The sequence below is a fragment of the Stegostoma tigrinum genome, chromosome 13, assembly GCF_030684315.1.
Source record: "Stegostoma tigrinum isolate sSteTig4 chromosome 13, sSteTig4.hap1, whole genome shotgun sequence".
Lineage (NCBI taxonomy): Eukaryota > Metazoa > Chordata > Chondrichthyes > Orectolobiformes > Stegostomatidae > Stegostoma > Stegostoma tigrinum.
The window spans coordinates 71,535,783-71,557,974 of record NC_081366.1 but is presented as its reverse complement, the minus strand read 5'-3'; the positions used below and the strand labels follow the sequence as shown (position 1 = coordinate 71,557,974).

The window sequence follows — 22,192 nt, the reverse complement described above, 5'->3', positions numbered from 1 at the left end:
TGTTCCATCTACATGGCTCACTGCAGCAACTCAACAAGGCTCCTCTGACAGCACATCCCAAACCTTCATCACCTCGAAGAACAAGGGCAGCAGATACATGGGAACACATTATCCTGCGAATTCCTCTCCAAGTCCCACATAATCCTGACTTGAAATGTCTCACTGTTCCTTCACTATCACTGGGTCAAAATTCTGGAATTCCTTCCCTTACACCACGACGGGTCTACATACACTAAATGGACTGCAGTTGTTCATCATAATTACTGCAAGGTTTAATTTTTGCCTTTGTTCTTTCTTTATACGTTGCTCTTCAGATTCAGTACCTTGGCGCTTGTACCTAAAATGGCGCTTTGTCTGGCAACATTATATACTTTTCACTATACCCTGTACTTTTGTACTTGAGTACAGTGACAATAAAAATCAAGAACTCAAAATCAAAATCAATATCAGAGCTCACCACCACCTTCTCTGATGTACAATAAACAACGGCCTTACCAGTGGCACTCCCATATAATGAAATACGTAACAACTGAAGTGTTGGTAAGCACCTTTTTCTCCCCCAAGTTAGGGACAGCATTCCAGATATCTGCAAGACCTTTTGCAGTGTTAGATGTTTATAAAAGTGCTGGTAAAATTTTATCCCAGAACAAGGTGCAGCCCTTTTATAATTATATATAAAAAAAGTGAAGACATTGCAATGGTCATTTCTGTATTTTTGATTAATTTGTCTTGGGTTTCCGTCAGGTACTCTAGTTTTCCCCACAGTCCAAAGATGTGAAGATTAGGTGGATTGGCCATGCTAAATTGCCTATAATGTCCAGGGGTGTTCAGGGTATATGGATTAGCCATGGCAAATGCAGGGTTACGGGGATAGGGTGGAGGATTCGGTCGAGGTCAGATGCTTTTCAGAGGGTCAGTGCAAACTTAATGAACCGAATGGCCTCTTTGCATACCGTACAGATTCTATGATTCCTTACCCAAATAGAAACATTATAAAGCCTCTGATTAATCAAGGCACATGCAGGGACCTGTCCTCTGCAGGGAAAAGGGCTAGCTATGGATCCTCTTTTCAATTCAACACAGGAGTGGGGGGACATACTTCCTTGGTGCTTTCTCAAAACCTGATGAAGGGTATAAACATGAAATGTCAACTTTCTTGCTCCTCTGACGTTGCTTAACATGCTGTCTTCCTCCAGCTCAACACCTTGTTGATGCCAGAGTACTGTATATAGTTTTGATCCCAGTATTTGAAAAAGTATTTATTGGTATTGGAGGTAGTTCAAAAGAAATTCTCAATGCTGAATCCTGGAATGTCGGAATCAACTTATCAAGAGCAGCTAAACAGGCTGGGCATTTATTCATTAGAGATCATATGAATAAGGGGTGATCTTAAAGAAACATTCACAGCTCTGAGGGGGCTTGACAAGATAGATACTGAGAAGATATTACCACTGGCAAGGGCATCTTGAGCTGAGGAACATAGGTATAGAACAAAGGGAAACATATTTAAAACCAAAAAAAAGCACAATGATGTCTCAACTTCCTCAGGAAGCTAAGGAAATTTAGCATGTCCACGAGGACTCTTACTGATTTTTACAGATGCATCATGGAAAGCAACCTGTGTGGATGCATCACAGTTTGATATGGCAATTGCTCTGCCCAGGACCACAAGAAACTCCAGACAATTGTGAAGACAGCTCAATTCATCATGCAAACCAGCCTCCCATCCACTGACTTGTCTACACTTCCTACTGCACCAGGAAAGCAAGCAGCATAATCAAAGACCCCTCCCACCCCAGTTATACTCTCTTCCACCCTCTTCCATTGGACAAAAGCTCAGAAGTTTGACTACTCACATGAACAGATTCAAGACCAGCTTCTTCCATGCTGTTATCAGACTTTTGAATGGACTTCTCAAATATTAATTATGATTTTTCTCTCTCTCTGCACCTTCTCCACAGCTTTAACACTGTATTTTGCACTCGGTCCTACTACTCTAATGCACTTTGTATGGTACAATCTGCTTTCATAGCACACAAAACAACACTTTTCCCTGTCCCTCAGTGCAAGTGACAATATTAAATCAAATTCAAACTCAAAATGTGAAGGAGTTTCTTCCTCCAGAGAGCAGGGGATGTTTGAAATTCACTACCTTAGAGTTGTGAAGGCTAGATCATTATGTTATTTAAGAAGGACAGATTTTTGAAGTACTGGGGAGTGGAGGGCTATGCTGAGCACAAAAGGGGAGTTGAGGCCTTTAACTCTCTTGTTTAATCAAGAGTCAGGCTTGATGGCTGAATGGGCTACTCCAGTTGTTATTTCTATGTTCTCTAGCTGAAAGTGAAGCATAATTCACACACTCTAACACCCTGGGAATATTTCACACTTCAAGGTTGCATATGGAACAGACATTAAACTTTGACCTTTTGTTCCCATCTGAAGTGGATCAGTGTGCATTTCTACAGTGCCTTTAAGGTAGAATGCTTCGCATGCTTCACAGGAATTATAAAAAGATGATGCTGTAACATAAAAGGGCAAAAAGAATTGGTTGAAGATTTTAAAGAGGAGAGAAACAAGGAAGAGGTGGAATATTTTGAGTAGAGAATTCCATACGTTAAGACTGAAGACAGCGGATGGCAAAAGGGAGGTTGAGGGAGAATTGTCAAGAGTAAAGATGTTGAGTGAAGGAGTTGAAGGAATTTCTTTGTACTTACCAGCAGGTTAACCGTGCAGCTCATACGGTTCCTCTTGCTTTCGTCACTCATCACCGACCTATAATCCAGCAGTTTCTCCAGGAGACCCTTTACCAGGTGGACAAAATGTTGCACTGATTTGGCAATAGCGGGGTGTTCTTCAGCACACTTCAGGATGCTAAAAGATAGAGTCACAAGATGTCTCATGTACAGTCATTGGAAGTGATTGGAAACCTCTCTCTCTCTCTCTCTCGCGACCCCCCCCTCCCCCTCTCCGTCTTGTTGGTGATTATTTTATGATTCATTGTCAGTCTCAGGATGTGGTGGGCAGGTGTAGTGATAAGATTAAACCAAATTCATTCCTGCTCATGGCCACCTCTAAGCCCACTCCCTGTGCCACAAAATCTGTCAGTGGTGAAAGTGTTCAGGTCAGTGAGGGGATGACAATTGGTTTCCAAGCATGCAAGAGCTGAATTTACAGACCCTCATGCAATTTCTAACCATGATCCCAACTTTTTTCCATTGCGCCCGTTTACATTATCAAATGTAACATTCTTAGATTGGACTGTTATTGGGTGAGATGTGGTCTTTCTTAACTGACACTGGGGGGACCACTGGAGAGACCACTGGACAGCCCACCTAAGCTGTATAACCCCTCCTCTTACCCTATAACAAGGTTCACCTTCCCTTTCAAGCCTTGGCTTCTACCCCATTCCCAACTGCAGATCCCCAAACACAAAGTTTCCATCATTCCATAGCCGATGTTTTCAGTGCTTCAGCGTGGTACCAGCGGTCACCGATGCCCCTTCAGGTGCTGGAGAAAACAGCTAGCCTCTGGTTAACCGGCAACTCTGAGGTGGGAATTCTTTACCTTGAGGGATGGAAATCTAGTTGCCGGCCTACTAACGGGCGAAATGATATCAGGGCAACTGCAGGTCTCCGAGGTGCACCCCCACTCATAAATGTTTTAGCTGAGGGGAGCAGTGGTGTGTAAGAGACCAAAAAAGCCATACAACTCAAAACAAAGAGTTACTTATGAAACAAAAGGAAGCCATTCAACCCATTGAGTCCATTTCAGCATCCATGGAGCCATCCAGTGAGACCTACTCCTTCAGTCTAGCCCTGTAGCAATGCAAGTTTCTTTCCCCTCCAATTGCCCATTCACCTTCCTTTTAAAATCATTGTGTCTGCTTCATCCTCCTGAGATCAGTGGATTCCAGGTCATTACCACTTGTTGTGAGATATAGGTGACCTGTGAATCCCTTCTATATCTCTTGCCTGGAACCCTATATTTGCATTTTCTTCCAAACCCCTGAACCATCAACAGAGGTGTTTTCACTTATCTAAGCCTGTTATAGCCTTGTCTGCATCTGTCAAATCTCATCTCAAGCCCTTTCATTCAAAAAAGAATAACCCCCCAGTGTGAGAATGCTGTGACTTTAAGAGGTTATTTTGACCTGTTTTATTTTGAAGAGAGGTTTTAAGGCAAAGGTGATGAGCTGCCTACTTGGAGAGCAAATAAAGTAAATCGCTTGTGGGGCCTTTTTTTAAAAAGGTAGAACAATAGAAGCTGCCTTGATGGGTGTGGCCAGCTGTCACAGCCTAGTCCTTTTTTTTCTTTTTTTTATGTTTAGCTTGAAGCAGTTTCTGTTATGGGCTGGAAGAAGTAGACAATATTTTTCCCTTTCTTGGTTAGTGCTAAAAGCTGTGGGTTCTCTTTCTCGGCTACTGGATCATATATGAGACAAAATCTGTTTTCTGATCTTGCCTTTTTGACAGAGGGTATATCTATGGGATGTTACTACATTGGAACAGTTAATTAGTAATAGCTACTGTATCTATTATTCTGTTCAGTTTCCAATACAGTTATGTTATTCTAAATTCCTCTTTCTTTAGTTGGATTTTAACTAGAGTGTTTAAATAACTTGTGTTTTACTTAACGTTGAGTAGCTTCACCAACCATTGCAACTGCAACACAGCACTTTACATTTGTCTTAAAAATAAGAAAAGGCTATGTTCATAAAATATTTTGCATTGGGGGGTGGATTCTTGCATGGTCTGTAAAACCAGCCTTTCCAATTTACACGTAGATCTAAAGTGCTCTGTTCCTGGAATCACTCCAGAAATTTCCTTTGAATTCTTTTCACATCCTTTCTGAAGTATGGTGAGTGAAGCTGAACAAAATACTCTTTGGGCTTCATCAGAGTACAGCATAACTTCCCTATAAATTGTTTTTTTTTTATTTGCTGTGGATTATTTATTAGGACTAAATGTATTTGAATTTAAAAAAGATGCCCTTTGACTGACGCAAAAGGCTTCCAAAGACCTCTGCATAGCAGCAAACCTGCCACCTCAATATCCCATTGCTGCCTGTGCACCCTCCAAGCCCCATTACCACCTCCACTACAACCCTTCCCTACCTTCCCCACCTGAAACTCAAGCCCCAGTGAGCAGATCTAGAAGTTGGGAAATGGAAATTGGAGATTAGGTTAGAAGGTCAACAATACAGGACAATGATCAGAACGTAGGAAACCAGGACTGATGTAGGAACCTTGGGGTGGGGGTGAGCATTGTGAATGAGGAGGGAGATATTACTAAACAGGACCTAAAGGATCAGCAATCAGGTGATGGATTTCCACCATGAATTTGCTCCAAGTTGTTCATGGAATCTGTAGTTTTGAGTTAAGTCCATAGCCACGTCTGTAACCTTCTCCACAAGTCTCACCCTTTGAAAAAAATTAATTTGTAGCCTACACCTTCCATTCCTCTCCCTCCTTTCTATTCTGTAACTGAATGCTGCCTTTCAACTTTTGTTTTGTTTACTTACAGGTTAAGGCATCATTGGCTCGGCCAGTATTTATTGCCCAGAGGGCATTTTAGAGTCCAGCATAGCTTCCTCCCCGAAAGAGCATTAATGAATCAAATGTGTTTTCCCCAACTATCAACATGGTCATTATTAGACACTTATTTCCAGATATTTATTCAATTCAAATTTCACCACCTATCATGGCAGGATTCAAACTCAAGTTCCCAGAGCATTCCCTAGATTTCTGGGTTTTCTGGTCTACTCATTATCTAGTCCATTGCCTCCTGCCTTCGTGACATGTATCTAAAGACATACATGTTTTGGAGGACTGCAATGCTTCATTCTTGTTCTGTTTATGGACTTGTGATTCTGATTCACTCTGCATTCATCTCCTCAATGTATTCGTTATTTGCTTTGTGTATATCAGTTGAAATTCTAAATTGAATGCAATCTTACATCTTCTGGAAGAGCTCCATATACTGCTCATCACCGCATCCTCCCTCTACCGTGTGATCTAACTTCAGGATTATTTCATCTTCAAACTGTTAAAAAAATCATTAATTATTCAAGAGATCTGAAAAGTTCACAGACTAAAGCACAGGATGAACAATGTTTGCGAAGCTACTGCCAGAAAGATTGAAAACACTCCAGATATTGTAATATAGATATAATATTCGTAATCAATCAGCAAATGTAAAAAAAGTGTTGCATTTCCTACTATCTCTCCTTTGTTTCATAGCAGCTCCTTTTGGTTTGGTTCCCAGTGTTTGTATGTATAAGGCCCTGACTGTCACTCCAACAGTGCCTTATTAAGTCGTTCTTAAGCAAGCAGGATATTATTTGGATTGAATATCTGTTACGCACGCACACACACCATTCTTACCATCACCTATCTCTGGTTTAACTCTGGGCATCTTAGTCTTATTGTTTGGATTTATTTAACAGAGTCAAAAAAATTACAGAAAGAGTCCATTTGGCCCATCTTCACTTGGCAATTGGAGCTAACCCTTAAATTAGCATTTCCCTGCTCATTATCCTTCGCTTCCAAATAATTATTGCAAACATTATCTCTGCTTCTGTAATTGCATGAGCTTTGCAATTCTGTGTTGTTATAACTCTGAGCACATAGAATTTGGAAGGAATTCATTCTCATTTTTTCCTCTGCATTGTGTATTTTTTAATTATTTCATGAAATATGGATGGCGCTAGCTAGGCCAGTATTTATTGCCCGTCTTATATTGCTCTTGAAAAGATAGTGGGGGGCTGCCTTCTTGAATTATTGTAGCCCCATTTGGTGTACAGACACCCAGAATGCTTTTAGGAACAGATTGCCAGGATTTTGACCCGGTGCCACTCTACGAACAATGGTATTTTTCAAAATCAGAATGGTGAGTGCCTTGGAGGTGAACTTGCAGGTGGTGGTGTTCTCATGTATCTGCTGCCTTTGTCCTTCTAGATGGTGGAGATTGCAGAGTTTGGGTGGTGCTGTTAAAGGAGTCTTGGTGAGTTACTACAGTGCACCTTGTGGATGCAGCATTGCAGACAGAATGTATATCCCAGATCATGTAGTTACAGATTGCTAAATACAGTTCTGTTTCTCCTGATCACTCACAACACCTCCTGAATGACCAGTCTTCAATTGCTAGTTCTGTTCAAAATATGTCCCATTTAGGACTTGAACATGATGGAAACATACTCAATATGAAGACTCGACTTTGCCTCCACAGGGAATGAGCAGGGGTCACTTTTACCAATACTGAAATAGATAGACATATCTGCTACTGATCGGTTGGTGAGGAGGAGGCCAAGGGCATTTTCCTTTCTTGTTGGTTCCCTCACTGCCTGCCATAGCCTAAGCCTAACAGCTATGTCCTTTACAGCATTGATGGTAATGATGCTACCAAGCCACTTTTGGTAACCAACATTTAAGTACCCCACCCAGAATACATTTTATGCTAGTGCCAAACTTAGGGATTCCTCCATAAGGTGCTCAATCTGAAGGAGTACTGATTCATCAGCTGAAGGAGGGCTTAGGTGATCATCAGCAAGTGGTTCCCCTGCTTGACTTTCACGTAATGTCATGGGCCATCATGAGATCTAGGTGCAATGTTGAGGAGTTCCAGGGCAACTGTGCCCCCTTTGTATACCACTATGCTGCTAGATTTGGTGTGCCTGATCTGCCAGTGAAATAGAATGGTTATGCTAGTGTCTGAGACATTGTCTGTTAGCTATGATTCCATTAAATGCGATTCCATCAGGCTGTTGCTTCCCTAATCTTGGAACAGCTCCCTCTATTTTCCATAGGCCCCCAGATGTTACTGAAGAGGACATTGTAACATTTACAAAGCTGGATTTTCCATTGTAGTTTCTCATGCATATATTAATACTGGGCAGTCTGCCTCGTTCATTTGTTTCTTATTGACCAATCCACAGTAGCTTGATAAAATAGAGCAGCTTGCTCAACTATTTCAGACATCAGTTAAAAAAGAAAAAAAATCAAGCACATTGCCAAGAATTTGGAGTTACATATAGGTCAGACCAAGAAAGGACAACAGACATCATGCTTGTTAAAGAGCATTAGAGAATCAACTGGGACTTGAAAGCAATCAACAATGGTTTTATATTTGTAATTTAATACCAGCTTTTAAGTTTAGCCATGATGGGAAGTAGCCATAACGCCAGAGCACTGTCCTAAACCTCTGGATTGCTAGTCCAGAGACATTAACGCTATACAAAGCAATGCCCTCTTATCCCTGAGACAAGAGTATATTTATTGGAGCCTGCTAAACATCTCTCTTCCAAAGATTATAACATAGGATTCTGAATTTGCCTTTCTCAACACCGCTTATAGTTTAATATAAGTGTATCAGAATCCCTCTTGGTCACTCTTTTCAAATTTCTCCAACCATGTCAATTACGCTGGATGGGTTGAGGAAGAACACTCAGATGACAATGTTTCTCTGCTGGCACCGAGTGTAAGCAACTAGCAGTAAGACAACCAAGGTGTCAAACAAGAACAGCAAAGAATAATGCCTATTTCCCCAGATGGGGATGCGATCCCCAGATTAGGACAAGTTGTCAAATCTGCACAGTGTTATATTGATGTTTTTGTTGATATTATCAATTTTTTTTCCTGTTTGTATAACTGCTGAAAAATATGAAAGCAGCAACTTCGGAATAAGTTGCGCTGTTCTGATCAGTGAAGTGCAGGAAATGATTGGTAAGTCAAAGTGAGCCCATTTGACTTTGAACATGGCAGACCCCTCACCTTTCCTGTCCGATGGGGTTGTCGAACCTCTTATAATGTTGTACTATCAATGTGTTCGCACTGACAAGAGACTGTGCAAGTGTTCTCATGGTGGGTTCTGGCAACTTACTGACTACAAACAAATTTACACTGGGGAAAGGCTGTTCACCCGTGGCAAGTTGATGTAAGATTGACTGGAAAGCAGGAGATAGAGAGTGATGGTATTGAGTTGCTTTACAGGCTGGAAGGCCTGTGACCAGCAGTGTGCTACAAGGAGCAGTGTTGGGTCCACTGCTTCTCGATATTTGTACAAATGATTTGTGGGGGAATATAGGAGATATGGTGAGCAAGTTTGCAGATGACTCCAAAATACTGGCATTATGGACTATGAAGAACATTATTTCAGAAAAGAACAAGATCTTGATCAGATGGGCCAATGGGTGGCAGATGAAGTTTAGTTTAGAGGAGTTCCATTTTGGTAAGGCAAATCATGCAGTTAATGGTAGGGTCCATTGGGAGTGTTGCTGAACAAAGAAACCTTAAAGTGCACTTTCATACTTTCTCCAAAGTGGAGTCACAGGTAGGCAGGGTGGTGAAAGCGGCATTTGGCATGCTTGCCTTTGTTGATCAGTGCATTGATTATAGGAGTTGGGACATCTTGTTGCAGTTGCACACTACTTAGTAAGGCCACTTTTAGCATGTACAATTTTAGTTACACTTCTATAGGAAGGATGTTGTTAAACTCGAGAGGGTACAGAAAAGAATTACAAGGACGTTGCCAGGATTGGAGGGTTTGAGCTGTGCAGAGAAGCTGAATTGGCTGGGGCATTGTTTTCCCCTGGAGCATCAGAGGCTAAGGGGTGATGTTATAGAGGTTTACAAAATCATGAGGAGCATGGATAGGGTGAATAGCCAAGGTCTTTTTCCAAGGGTGGGAATTTCACACCAGAGGGCATAGGTTTAAGGTGAGCAGGGAATGATTTAAAAAGGGACTTAAGGGGTAACTTTTTCATTGAGGGGGTGGTGTGTGTATGGAATGAGCTGCCAGAGGAAATGGTGGAGGTGGTACAATGACAACAGTTAAAAGGCATCCTGATGGGTACATGAATAGAAAGGGTTTAGAGGGATAGCTCAGATGAGGATATATATTGTTGACGCGGATGAGTTTAACTGAAGGGTCTGTTTCCATGCTGTATGACTCTATGATGTTATGATTCCACTTTGATCTGGTTGCTTGGAACCAGGGTATAGCCAGGGTATAACCTGGCAAAATTCAGTTGTTAAAATGACATCTTGTTGTATAAAAACCGAAAGAACTACGGATGCTGTAAATCAGGAACAAATATAAATTTGCTGGGAAAAGCTCAGCAGGTCTGGTAGCATCTGTGAAAGAGAAAACAGGGTTAGTATTTTGTTCTCAGGAAGGGTCACCGGACCCGAAACATTAACTCTGTTTTCTTCTTCGCAGATTCTGCCAGATCTGTTGAGCTTTTCCAGCAACTTTGTTTTTTATCTTGCGTAGTTTGGTGGGCGGAACTCCCAATGAGTGAACAGGAATGCAACTCACATCTTGGCTGAACAGGCACTCACCTGTCATCATAGAGACTTTTGAGTGCATTGGGAAGGAATGCTGCTTGTTTCCTTGCATAAGTGGCGTAAGATATGATCTTTGAGGGGAGATAATGGTGTAGAGGTAAAGTCATTTGATTAGCAATCCAGCCTAATGTTCTGGGGAAATGGGTTCGAATCTCACCATGCCTGGATGAAATATGAATCCATTAAAATGTTGATGGCATCTGCTGTTAATTGTCAAAAACAATACTAATACACTTTTGGAAAGGGGAAATCTGACATGCTTGTCCAATTCATCCTACACGTGACTCCACTTCAGGAAACAACAATCCTCCTATTGGAAAACCCAGGCTCATTCTAGATCATTTCAAGCCTAACGTACCATTTATTTATTTTCAAAGGATTAATGGTGTGGGAGTGGGTGCTATTTGGCTCATAAGAGCCTATAATTTTAAAAGGACCCATAAGCAAAACGGATATGGTCTCTAAACCAAACCTTCTCATTTGGTTGCTGTCTAAAGCCAATACACATAGCCCCAAGTCAATTCCAATTTGTGCCCTTCATCCTTTGAAGATGCCGATTTGTAGAAGGTTATGTTTTTCTGCACTTTACTCTATCCTTGTCAAGTATTACAAGTGCTCATTCACACTATATAATTAGTGACTGTCTACACACTGCTCTTCTCTCTGCTTGGTTGCAGAAACCCAAGGCTCCAATTTGCATTGAAATGCAATTGAACGAGTGACCATTCACAGTGAACTACATTAATCCAGATTCCTGAACCAGGGACAGCTGTGGAGAAACAGCAACACCCAGGTTGTATTTGGAGGGGCCGGTGGGAAGGTGGATTACCACATCAGAAGATATTCCACTGCTTGGTGCAAACTTCCATTTCATGGCCCCAATCGCTGGGAAGATGCCAAAAGCAGGATTTTCATGAGCAGACTACCGTTTGTCTCTGGAATGCAATAAACGAAAGCAGAGCAGGTTCAACAGTAAATTTCAAAGACGTTATGTATTTGGAAATTAAATGTTGACAAGAGTGTGGGGAAAGGTCTAACTGAACAGTTAGTTCAAAAAACTGGTAGAGGCAATGATGGGCCCAATGTCCTCTTTCTGTGCTGTAAGATTCTATGGCACTATCTCTTCCTGCTTTCAACCAATGCTCATTTGATGTGTGTTCATTGGCACACAGTATCATCCATCACCAAGAACTCACATCCACAAGCACAGCTATTTAAAGCACAAGATCTTGCTTATCCAGCTGATTCCAATGTATTCTACCTTGCTATGAAATTTCAAAAGACAGGTATTACATGATCAGTCCCCCTATGCTACCTCCCTCCTTTGGTTTCTGTTTTCCAAACAAAATGTTCTTAGGAAACATGGACCTCCATCTGTCTTGTGACCTTTAACTATCTCCAAAAATACTGCATCATGCAGGACAGGAATGGACACATATCTTTCTTCATACCTTCCTGAACTTGTTGAACATGGCGTATTCGCATAGCATCATGTCAAAGAAGATTGGGATCGTGGCTTTGCGGAGCTCAATCTCTGGAATCAGGGTCATTTCTAGGATAGGTCCAACCATTTCTGGGATGAAGTGGATCTTGTTTTGAGCTGTCAGTCAATACATATAAATGAAATCTGATTAGAAAACAAGGTGCCTGGAAATACTCATCAGCACAAGACTGATATCAATCATAGAATCCAAACAGGGTGAATGCAAGCCATTCGGCCCAGTGAGTCCAAACTGAACCTATGCAGATTCACCCCACTACTCTATCCCTGTATTACCCATGGCTAATCCACCTAACCTACACATCCCTGGACACTATGGGGCAATTTAGCATGGCCAATCCACCTAACCCACACATCTTTGGGCCATGGCAGAAAACCAGAGCACCCGGACGACATGCATACATTGGGACAAGGTGCAAACTCCACACAGACAGCCTCCTGAGGGTGTAAATGAACCCTAGCCCCTGGCTCTGTGAGGCAACAATGTTAGCCACTAAGCCACTGTGCCCCCCAAAATCAGTGACTTTGGCTTTATTGTTTGTCACAACCAACTTGCATCTTTTGTACAGTGCTATTATTTCCAATTTTCCTCCCTCCTCTTCTGAAGCCACTCGCTATGTCCTTTGGGAGCTAGTCACCATTCAATAATCCATCCAAGTAATTACACTTTGTATGTGTTCTTAGATGAAGGGTCAGCAAGGAAGCATGACAGCAGATCTACACCCTGTTCTCCTGTCAGCCCCTCCAACATAATGTGCTGAAAAAATGACCAGCCACTGGCTGAAGTGGAAATTTGTCCCAACTGGACAATGGTTAGAGGTGGGTTGTTTGGTGCCAATGGGTAGCGATCATGGGCAAGAACCTCAATCTCATTCGTTACGACCAGGACTGGGAGCTCTGACTGATCTTTTCTCTCCCCCCCCTCCTCACCCTTTCTTAGTCAAATCCCAATGGCTTTCAGAACATCCTAGAACAGTGACATTACCATCTTAGAGCTAGGAATCACAGCCTAAAGATAGGGGTAAGCCATTTGCGATCGAAGTGAGGTAAACTCTCTTCACCCAGAGAGCAGGGAGCCTGTGGAATTTGTTGTCGCAGAAGTGATTGCAGCCAAACACTGAATGTTTTCAAGAAGGCGGCAGATCCAGCTCTCAGGGCTAATGGGGTCAAAAGTTATGGGGAAGAAGCAGGAACACGATACTGAGTTGGACGATCAGCCCTGGTAAAGCTGAAGGGCCGAATGGCATACACCTGTTTTCCATGTTTCGTTGGTTCCACAGAGACAGAGGATGTGAGTGGAGTTTTTGTCGCTTACTACCACAAGGAGTGGAGCATGGATCAACTGGGTCTGTGGGGATCTGTTTAATCTGCAGTGATAGATAATGCACATTGAAACTCCACCTTATTCAAAGCAACAAGGAAAACATATTTCACTCACCAAGCTTGTACCACATATCCCGAACGTTGAATCCAATTAGGCGCCTCATATCCCCATATCTGAAAGGAATGGAGTGTTTTCATTCACTTTATTATATAACTGTTAAAATTGTAATTAATGTACTTTTGACATGTTATCTCATTATTGCTATCACTTCCACTTTATGTTCTTCACCTTCCTTTTGGATGACAGAGTGTCTTGTGATGTTAGTGCATTCACTGATGACAAGTTTTCGTACTTTCCAAGTCTCAAGATAAGAGGTCATTCATTTAGAAGAGAAAAGAGAGCAGCTCTCTTTACTCCGAGAGTTATGTATCCTTGGAATACTCAGCATTTGAGGAATGGGGGTGCTCAGCAGCAGTGAATAGTCAAAGCTGCGAAACAAGGGATATTTTGGATACAAAGAGGAATCAAGAGAAACGGCGAGAGAGAAGGTGGAGTTGATGGAGACATTCAGAAAAGTTTTATGGAACAGCTTATTAAGCATTAGTGATCCTTTGGCCTGCTCCTGCTCCCGCTCCCGCTCCTATTTCTTATATACACAGCTTTTATATTCTCCTCTACCACAGGAGGCACTGTAGCTAGTAGCCCAGTTAAGAAGCACCAAAGCAAAGACAACTAGGACCATTCACATCAGGGTGATTTCTGAAGGTCATTCTCAGCCTCTAGGGATTCTGCATCCGCATTCAAAAGGGGAAATGATTCAGTTCCTTGGATCCTGTGAAGCTGACTTAAAGAGGCTGCATAAAGAGGGATGTGAATATGAAATTGCAAGTGCTGTTGGGCTTTGCTCATCTGTCAACCTTGTTGCTGTGGCAGCTCTCTGGCCTCAGAATCAGAAAGCTGTGGGTTCAAGTCCCACTCCAATCATTTCGGTCACAATCTGATACATTCTCAGCAGCACTGTCTTTCAGCTCAGATGCTAAACTGAGGGCCTGCCTGTCTCCAGGGTAAAAGATTCCCTAGCAACATTTTAAGATGAAATTCTTACCAGTGTTAATCCCTCACTAAAGCCAATAGTCTCGTCATTGTAGCATTGCTGTTTTGGGACCCATTTGCAAATTGGTTGGTATCTTTCCTCCATTATAATAAGACAATATTTCATAAAATGCATTGCATTTGATCATCCTGAATTGTGAGAGATGTGGTACAATGCAAATCTTCCTTCCTTTTTTGTTCACTCATTAATAAGCTGTCAGATGTATTAGAATTAAGACATTGTGTGTGACATTCAATTGATTTAATAAAGGGAGAGCCAAACAGAACTGCCTGAGCACCATGTAATACCCTTACATATGAAACTTGGAGCTGCAAGACTTAATTTCTAACACTCATTGCAAATGACACACTGCAAAGAAATTGAGCCGTTTAAATCATTCCCTTCTGAGGACAGAGAGTTTGACTGACATTATGTTAACAGCTTTCACGTCATTAGGAAAATATTAATGCTGTTAAATTCCAACCTGAAGACCCTGAGGTGACTTCAAAAGACAATTAAGGTGCAGCTCTAGTATGCTTTTAAAAAAATACTGACACAGCTAAGTGTGAAATATGAATGATGTGAAACAGATTATGGAACAATGTAAATAGTACAAATTCTGTGAATTCACAACTCATAACATCACTTAATCTCCAACTTTGAGTAAACTTGTTGTTATCTTTTCCAACAAGATCCAGCGGAACCATTCATCAGATCGATAATTATCATCCCATTTACAGCTTCAAGCAGCATGACATTAATTGCATTGAAGTATTAAGTACTCTATGGGCAAGATCATGGAGCTGCTTCCGAAGCTTAGAAACAGCATTGACTGAGATATAGTTGCGTTGTTTTGCGGAAGCATGAATATCCTCAAGCATTTTGTTTTTGATTACCTATTCAGGGGACGAAAACATAACATCAAACGTGATCTGGAGAGAGAAGGCCAGGAAATGATTTGATGCAGGAATGAAAATTTTAGATGTTAAAGAACCACAAACTGACTTAGATTGGAAATGAAGGGCTAATGTATGAGAGGATTAGGGTAAAGATTAAGTTTAGGGTTAGGGTTAGGGTTCAGGTGAGGTCTATATGAGTGGTTGAGTACAGAGGGTGGAGGATTGGTGTCCAATTCTGGGAATATTAAAATGGCCCATTCAGAGGTGACAAAGGTAATCAATCCCCCAATAAGTCAACAGGAGTATGAAGAACTTTTCAAACCTCTAGATCTGAAATATGAAAAATAGGGCAAACCAGCAATTAAGAAATATCATTGCAGATGGGTCTAATTTCCTCAGGAATTATGGGCTAGATTGGGTTAATCTACATTTTGGATAAACCACTAATAGACTGCATAGGCTTCACTTTGTCAGAAGAGTTGGATCTGAATGGCATTTTCTTATTCTGTTGTTTCTTCACTTTCAATTCTAATGGATAATAGTTGGTACTGAATAATAAAACATTAGTGAACAACACTCACTTGTTCAAGATTTTCATGCACTTTGCCTGAGAGAAATGTTCCAGTTGCAGCGAATCTTGGGTAATGAATTTTACTGCCAGATGGAAGTAATTATTCCATAACTAGAGACAAAAACATTTAAAAATTACAGAGACATAATTAAATTTTACTGCATATCAAAACCATCACTATTTAAATAACATCTCAACATTATAGCGGAGCCTAGTGTAAATTATTCAGATGAAAGTTGATTCTTCTTTCCAACAATACAATAAAAATAATATTTGTAAGCTTCTAGCAAAATAATTGTCATGATATTTCCTATTTATATTTGTTGTGGAAGTTTATTTTACTTTTTACTGTTTCCAGATTTATCATTTCATAATGAGTTGGCATAAAACAGGGGACAACAGATGTCCAGAGATCGGAGTCGAGGAATTGCTGGGAACAAAGACTGGAAGAGTAGATGAGTCAACCTCTTGAGCTTTGTCAATCACTTAACTGAATCAAGGATGATTTGAAACTTAACATCATGCGTTGCCTTGGTTCCATATCCTCTAATACTCCAAGCTCACAAAGATCTACAAATCTCAGTCCTGAAATTCTTAATTGTTCTGACCCAATAGCTATTATTGATAAAGTTCTGCACTCCATCATCCTTTGAATGAAGATGGGCTTCTTGACAACACATTCAGATAGTGTAAGACTGATTTTCGGGATAATTCCTCTTGTAATGAATTCCCCCATCAGAGGGAATCATTCCCCTGTGTCTATCCTCTGTCCTTCAATCATCCTTGGCACTGCAATTAGATCACCCCTTCCTCAAAAGAAAAGCAAAACCGTCCAGGGAAACAATACTCAGAATTTAATGCTTTTAACCCATATTTTATTGTGGTAATTTGATTTTGCACTTCCTAAGTCTGCTACCTTGATATTCTAGATGCAATGCTAGAACTAAATGCAGTCCCCTAAATCGTGTTTAATCTGAAATCAACACTGCAATCTTGTAATTTCCATCTTTTGTACTGCAAGCTCCCTTTTTGGGATGAGGATAAACAAGAAATAGCTTTCTTTAATAGCTTTAGGTACCAGTCCACCAGTTTTTAGTGATTTCTTTTTAAGGGTGAGGTGATAGTGGTATCATCACTGGACTAGTCTTCCAGAGATCCAGGTGATGCACTGGGGATCGGCTGCAAATACCACATTGCAAATGATATTCAATTAAAACAGAAACATGGAATTTAAAAACCTGATGATGACTATGAGACCATTGTTAATTGTCAGGAAAAGTCCTTGTGGTACACAAATGCCTCTCAGGGAAGGAAATCTGCCATCTTTACCTGGAACATATCCCAGAAAGGAGGGAAAATTCCAACAGAGAGAGAGATAAACCAATCTTGACTAACCGAGGAAGTTAAGGGGAGTGTGACGTTGAAAGCAAAAGGGCTTAAGGAGACAGAAGTCAGTGATAGCTTTGACGTCTGAGGTAAATTTAAAATCTAGCGAAAGTGGGCTCAAAAGCTAATAAAGAGAAAGAAAATAAATGATGAGTGCAAACTAGCTAGGAATTTAAAAGCTGACAAGAAGAGTATCTTTAAATCTAAGGAAAAGAAGAAAGTGGTCAAAGTGAACATCAAAGCCCTTTCGAAAATTAATTTGGGAAACAGTTTTTTTGTTTTAAATTCATTCATGGGCGTCACTGGTGGGGCCATGATTTGTAGCCCAGCCCTATTTGACTTGATTTGATTTTTTGTCACATGTACCAAGTATAGTGAAAAGGTTTGTTTGCAAGTAGTACAGTCAGATCATAGGGTGAAAGATACAACTTGGACAGAAGCATACAGGTCACATAGCACAGGGTTTAGGCTAGGCAAGATCAACATTATTTGAAGTGAGAGAGTCCATTCATCAGTCTCAAAACAGCTGGGAAAAAGCTGTTCTTGAACCTGCTAGTGCATGTGTTCAAGCTTCTGTATCTTCTGCCTCATGAAAGAGGTTGTAGGAGAACATTACTGAGGTGCAATGGGCCTTCGATGATGTTGACCAGAGGCTAGTTAAGAGGCAAATAAATTGCTGTTAGTTTAAACTCACACGTAGGTTAGCAGTTTCCTTTCTTAACAGGACATCAGTGTATCTGATGGATTTTTCCAACAATTGACAATGGTTTCATCATCATCATCGTTGGAGCTTGAATTCCAGTTTATTTAAAAATTGAATTCAAATTTCACCATCTGCCATGCTGGGATTCTAACCAGGTCACCAGAATATAACATGGATCTCTACAATCACAGCTTTTCAAGAATAACACTAGGTCAGCACCTGGGGGAGAAGGAGATGGCAGAGGAGTTAAACAGATATTTTGCAACAGTCTTTATGGTGGAATATTGTTCAAGCATCCTATCAACACTAAGGAATATGGGGAAAGGGTTAAGTACCATCACCATTTCTAAACAATTAGTGTTTAACAAATTAATGAGGCCAAAAACAGAAATAACCCCTGGCCTCAATGGCTTGTGTTCAAGGATCCTAAAAGAAGTAGCTACCTACATAGTAGATGCATTGGTTAGAATTTTCTAGAACTCTTTGGATTCTGGAGAAGTACTAGAAGAGTCATAAAGCTACCCCTATTCAAAAAAGGGAGAGAGAAGACAGGTACCTATAGGCAGATTAACCTAAGATCTATTGTTGGCAAAATGTTGGAATCAATTATTAAGGAAGTAATAGCTGCACATTTGGAAAGTATATTCCAACAAGTTAATTTGAAATCACAAGCTTTCAAAACACTGCCACTTCATCAGATGAATTCACCTGTTGAAGGAGCAGCACTCCCAAAAGCATATGATTTTAAGTAAACCTGTTGGATTCTAACCTGGTGTTGTGTGACTTCTGAGAGTAAATGGAGGAGAACCAGTAGAAGTGTTGTATTTGGACTTCCAGAAGGTGTTCAATGAGGTCATAGAGTCATTGAGACGTACAGCATGGAAATAGGCCCTTCTGACCAGTTATCCTAAATTAATCTAGTCCCACTTGCCAGTATTTGGTCCATATCCCTCTAAACCCTTCCTATTAATGCGCCCATCCAGATGCCTTTTAAATGCTGTCATTGTACTAGCCTCCACCACTTCCTCCAGCAGCTCATTCATTGAAAAAGCTGCCCCTTAGATACCTTTTAAATCTTTACCCTCTCACTTTAAACTTGCACTGTCTAGTTTTGGACTCCCCTACCCTGGAAATACCTCACAAAAAGTTAAGTCATAAGTTAAGTGCTCGGAGTGTTGTAGGTGGTACATTATCATAGGTAGAGAATTGGTTCATGGTCAGGAAACAGTGATGGAGGTAAGGGGTTGTTTGGCAGGTTAGTGACCCGTCACCATTGGGATTTCACAGGGGTCAGGGTTGGGACCACATTTGTTTACAATATACATTAATGATCTGGAGAAAGGAAGTGAACATGGTACTGCCAAATTCGCAGATGACTCAAAAATAAGTGGAAAGGCAGGAGAGGGATACAAATAGTTAACAAGTAGGAATTGATAGGTTAAGTAAAATGTTGGCAAAAGGGGTATAATGTGGAAAAATGTGAAGTTTATTTTGGAAGGGAGAACAAAAATAAAGGATTGTTCAATGGATAAGAATGCAGAAAGCAGCAACTTAAAGGGGCTTTGGGGTATTTGTACATGAATCACAAAATGCTAGCAGAGAGAAGTAAAAACTGCCAATGCTGGAGTCTGAGATGACAGTGCAGAGCTGGAGGAACACAGCAAGCCAGGCAAGGAGCAGGAAAGCTGGCGTTTCGCGACTTCTTCAGAGTCTTTTTTCAGAAGAAGTATCCCAACCGAAATGTCGGCTTTCCTGCTTCTTTGATGCTACCTGGCCTGCTGTGTTCATCCAGCCCCACACTGTTGTTACAAAATGCTAGCATGCAGGGACAGCAGGTCTTCAACTATCCCTGTCCCCAGGGCTGACCTATTCTTGGCACTGTGGCCCAATCACTCCAAATCCCCCCAAATGCACTGATACTCTCAGGTGCTGACACTGTCTCCTTCCCTCCCTCCCCTCCGCTCTGTTTCTCAGCTGAAAAGCCTTCTGCTTTGCAGCCGCTTCTTTTGGTTGGCTCCTGACAGGTCAACTGTGTGTAAAAGTTAGCAAGGATCAGAACCTCCAGGAAGGCCACGTTCCTGAGTTTCCAGTCAATAATCTTCCCACCTGCTCCCTCTCTCTAAGTAGTAGTACGCCTTTTGCTCCAGAAATGAAGCATTAAACAATTTTAATAGACGCCTTGTGAATAACAATTATGGTTGAATTATGCCATTGCTGTTTCAAACTCACTCTTCCAAGATTTTGAAACTGTGGATCTCCTGACTTTCTTGAATCATCCCCTGCTGCAATCTACAGAAGGCTTAACAAAAACTCAAACATAGTGTTATGAAAATCACTCCTCCTTGATTTATGCACTTGACTCACAAAGAATTCACTGTCTATTAACTTGGATGTCTCACTATTTTTGATGGCAGGTAAGCTCTTCGCTCTTTCTGATCCAATTATATGCTGAGACACAATTATTTAAAACGGTTGAATTAAAACATGTTGGGAGTCCTGCAAGGAAATCCCCCAGTGGCTGCTGTTCAGGTCATGCCTAACTTGGCAGAAGCATGACCTTTTCTCCCTTGCTGTTACACTTTTGTTCAGCAACAGAAAGAACTGAATGGACTTAACATCTCTCAAACCTGTCTACCACATAACCAGACTGAAAATAGCAGTTTGCATCTGAAGGCCAGAGGTAGGCAAACAAATGATATTCTCAGAGCATTCATGTCTTAGTCATCTACAGAATCTCATCAAGGTTTCTTTTGTTTACTTTCCTCAAACACGGTCTACGTGGGTCACACTCAATTCAACGTGCTGTGAGCATTGGATTCTGGCTTAGGGTTGGTGATAGCAAAATATTCAGTGATCGTGCAAGAGAAAGAGATCATGGACCTTAATCCAGCTGCAGAGAATCATCGAATCCCAACAGTGTGGAAGCAAGAGATAACCAGGTGTAGAGCTAGATGAACACAGCAGGCCAAGCAGCATCATAGGAGCAGGAAAGCTCTTATGAGACTCTTACACTTAGACCCTTCTTCAGAAATGGAGGAGGGTAAGGGGTTTCTGAAATAAATAGGGAGAGAGGGGGAGGCAAATAGAAGATAGACAGAGGAGGGGAAAGGTGGAGAGGAGACAGGCCAGTCAAAAATGAGGGGATAAAGCAAGCCATTTTGCCCATCAAGTCCACACCAACCCTCCAAATAGCCGCCCGCCCAGACCCATGCTCCCTACCCTATCTCTGCAATCTTGCATTTCCCATGGGTAACCTACCTCTATACTCCAGACAATGTTGCGTGGCCAATCCACCTAATCTGCACATCTTTGGATGGTAGAAGGAAACTGAAGCCAATGGAGGAAACCCACACAGACACGGGGAGAATATGCAATCTCTGTATTGACAGTCCCCCAAGGCTGGAATCAAACCCTGTAAGACAGCAGTGCTAACCACTGAGACACGAGGCTATATTGGATCTAATAAAGACTCTTCAATTCAACACAAAGTGGGGATGGTGAGATCAGAGAGTCATGGAATCATAGAGATGTGCAGCATGGAAACAGACTCTTCAGTCCAACTCGTCCATGACAACCAGATATCTGAAATTAATCTAGTCCCATTTGCCAGCATTTGGCCCATATCCCACTAACCTTTCCTATTCATGTACCCATCTGATGTCTTTTCAATATTGTAATTGTTCCTGTCTCTGCCACTTCTTCTGGCAGCTCGTTCCTTTCACGCATCACCCATTGCGTGAAAAAAATTGTCCCTTAGGTCCCTTTTAAATCTTTCTCCTCTCATCTTAAAAATTTATGCCCCATTTCTGAAGAAGGGTCTAGGCCCGAAACGTCAGCCTTCCTGCTCCTTTGATGCTGCTTGGCCTGTTGTGTTCATCCAGCTCTACACCTTGTTACCTCAGATTTTCCAGCATCTGTGGTTCCTATTATCTCAGTAATAAAGCTTTGTTGTTGGTAACTCAGAGTCTCCAGCATCTGTAGTTCCCACTATCTCTTAAAACTTATGCCCTCTAGTTTTGGACTCTCCAACCTGAGGCAAAACATTAATTCTTTCATATGAGTCAAAAGGTGAACAGATGCATTCCCTGATAGTTCCCTGTACTCTGCTCATTGGAATTTAGAAGAATGAGAGACAACCTAATTGAAAAATACAGGAGTTTTAGAGTACTGACAGCATAGATGTGGAGATGTTGTTTCCCTTTGTGGCAAAGTGTAAGACCAGAGGGCATAATTTCAGAATAAGGGGTTGCGCATTTCAGACAGATATAAGGAGGAATTTCTTCTCCCAAAGTGCTGTAAATATGGAAATTTTTTGATTGCAGAGGGCTGCTAAGACTGGGTGAGTAGTTATCTTCAAGGTTGACATACACTTT

At 41.3% G+C, this 22,192-nt stretch overlaps 1 protein-coding gene across 3 annotated transcripts in view; it reads right to left on the bottom strand.

The window, feature by feature from the left end:
- Positions 1-22,192, bottom strand: part of LOC125458253 (dedicator of cytokinesis protein 2-like) — a 604,879-nt gene that overhangs the window by 120,256 nt on the left and 462,431 nt on the right. For all 3 annotated transcript variants that reach the window (XM_048543364.1, XM_059650772.1, XM_059650774.1), the window contains exons 31-35: positions 15,741-15,841; positions 13,282-13,340; positions 11,794-11,942; positions 5,956-6,041; positions 2,715-2,871 (exon numbers count right to left, since the gene is read on the bottom strand). In XM_048543364.1, the coding sequence (XP_048399321.1) occupies positions 2,715-2,871; positions 5,956-6,041; positions 11,794-11,942; positions 13,282-13,340; positions 15,741-15,841 (552 nt within the window). The remainder of the gene's footprint in view (positions 1-2,714; positions 2,872-5,955; positions 6,042-11,793; positions 11,943-13,281; positions 13,341-15,740; positions 15,842-22,192) is intronic.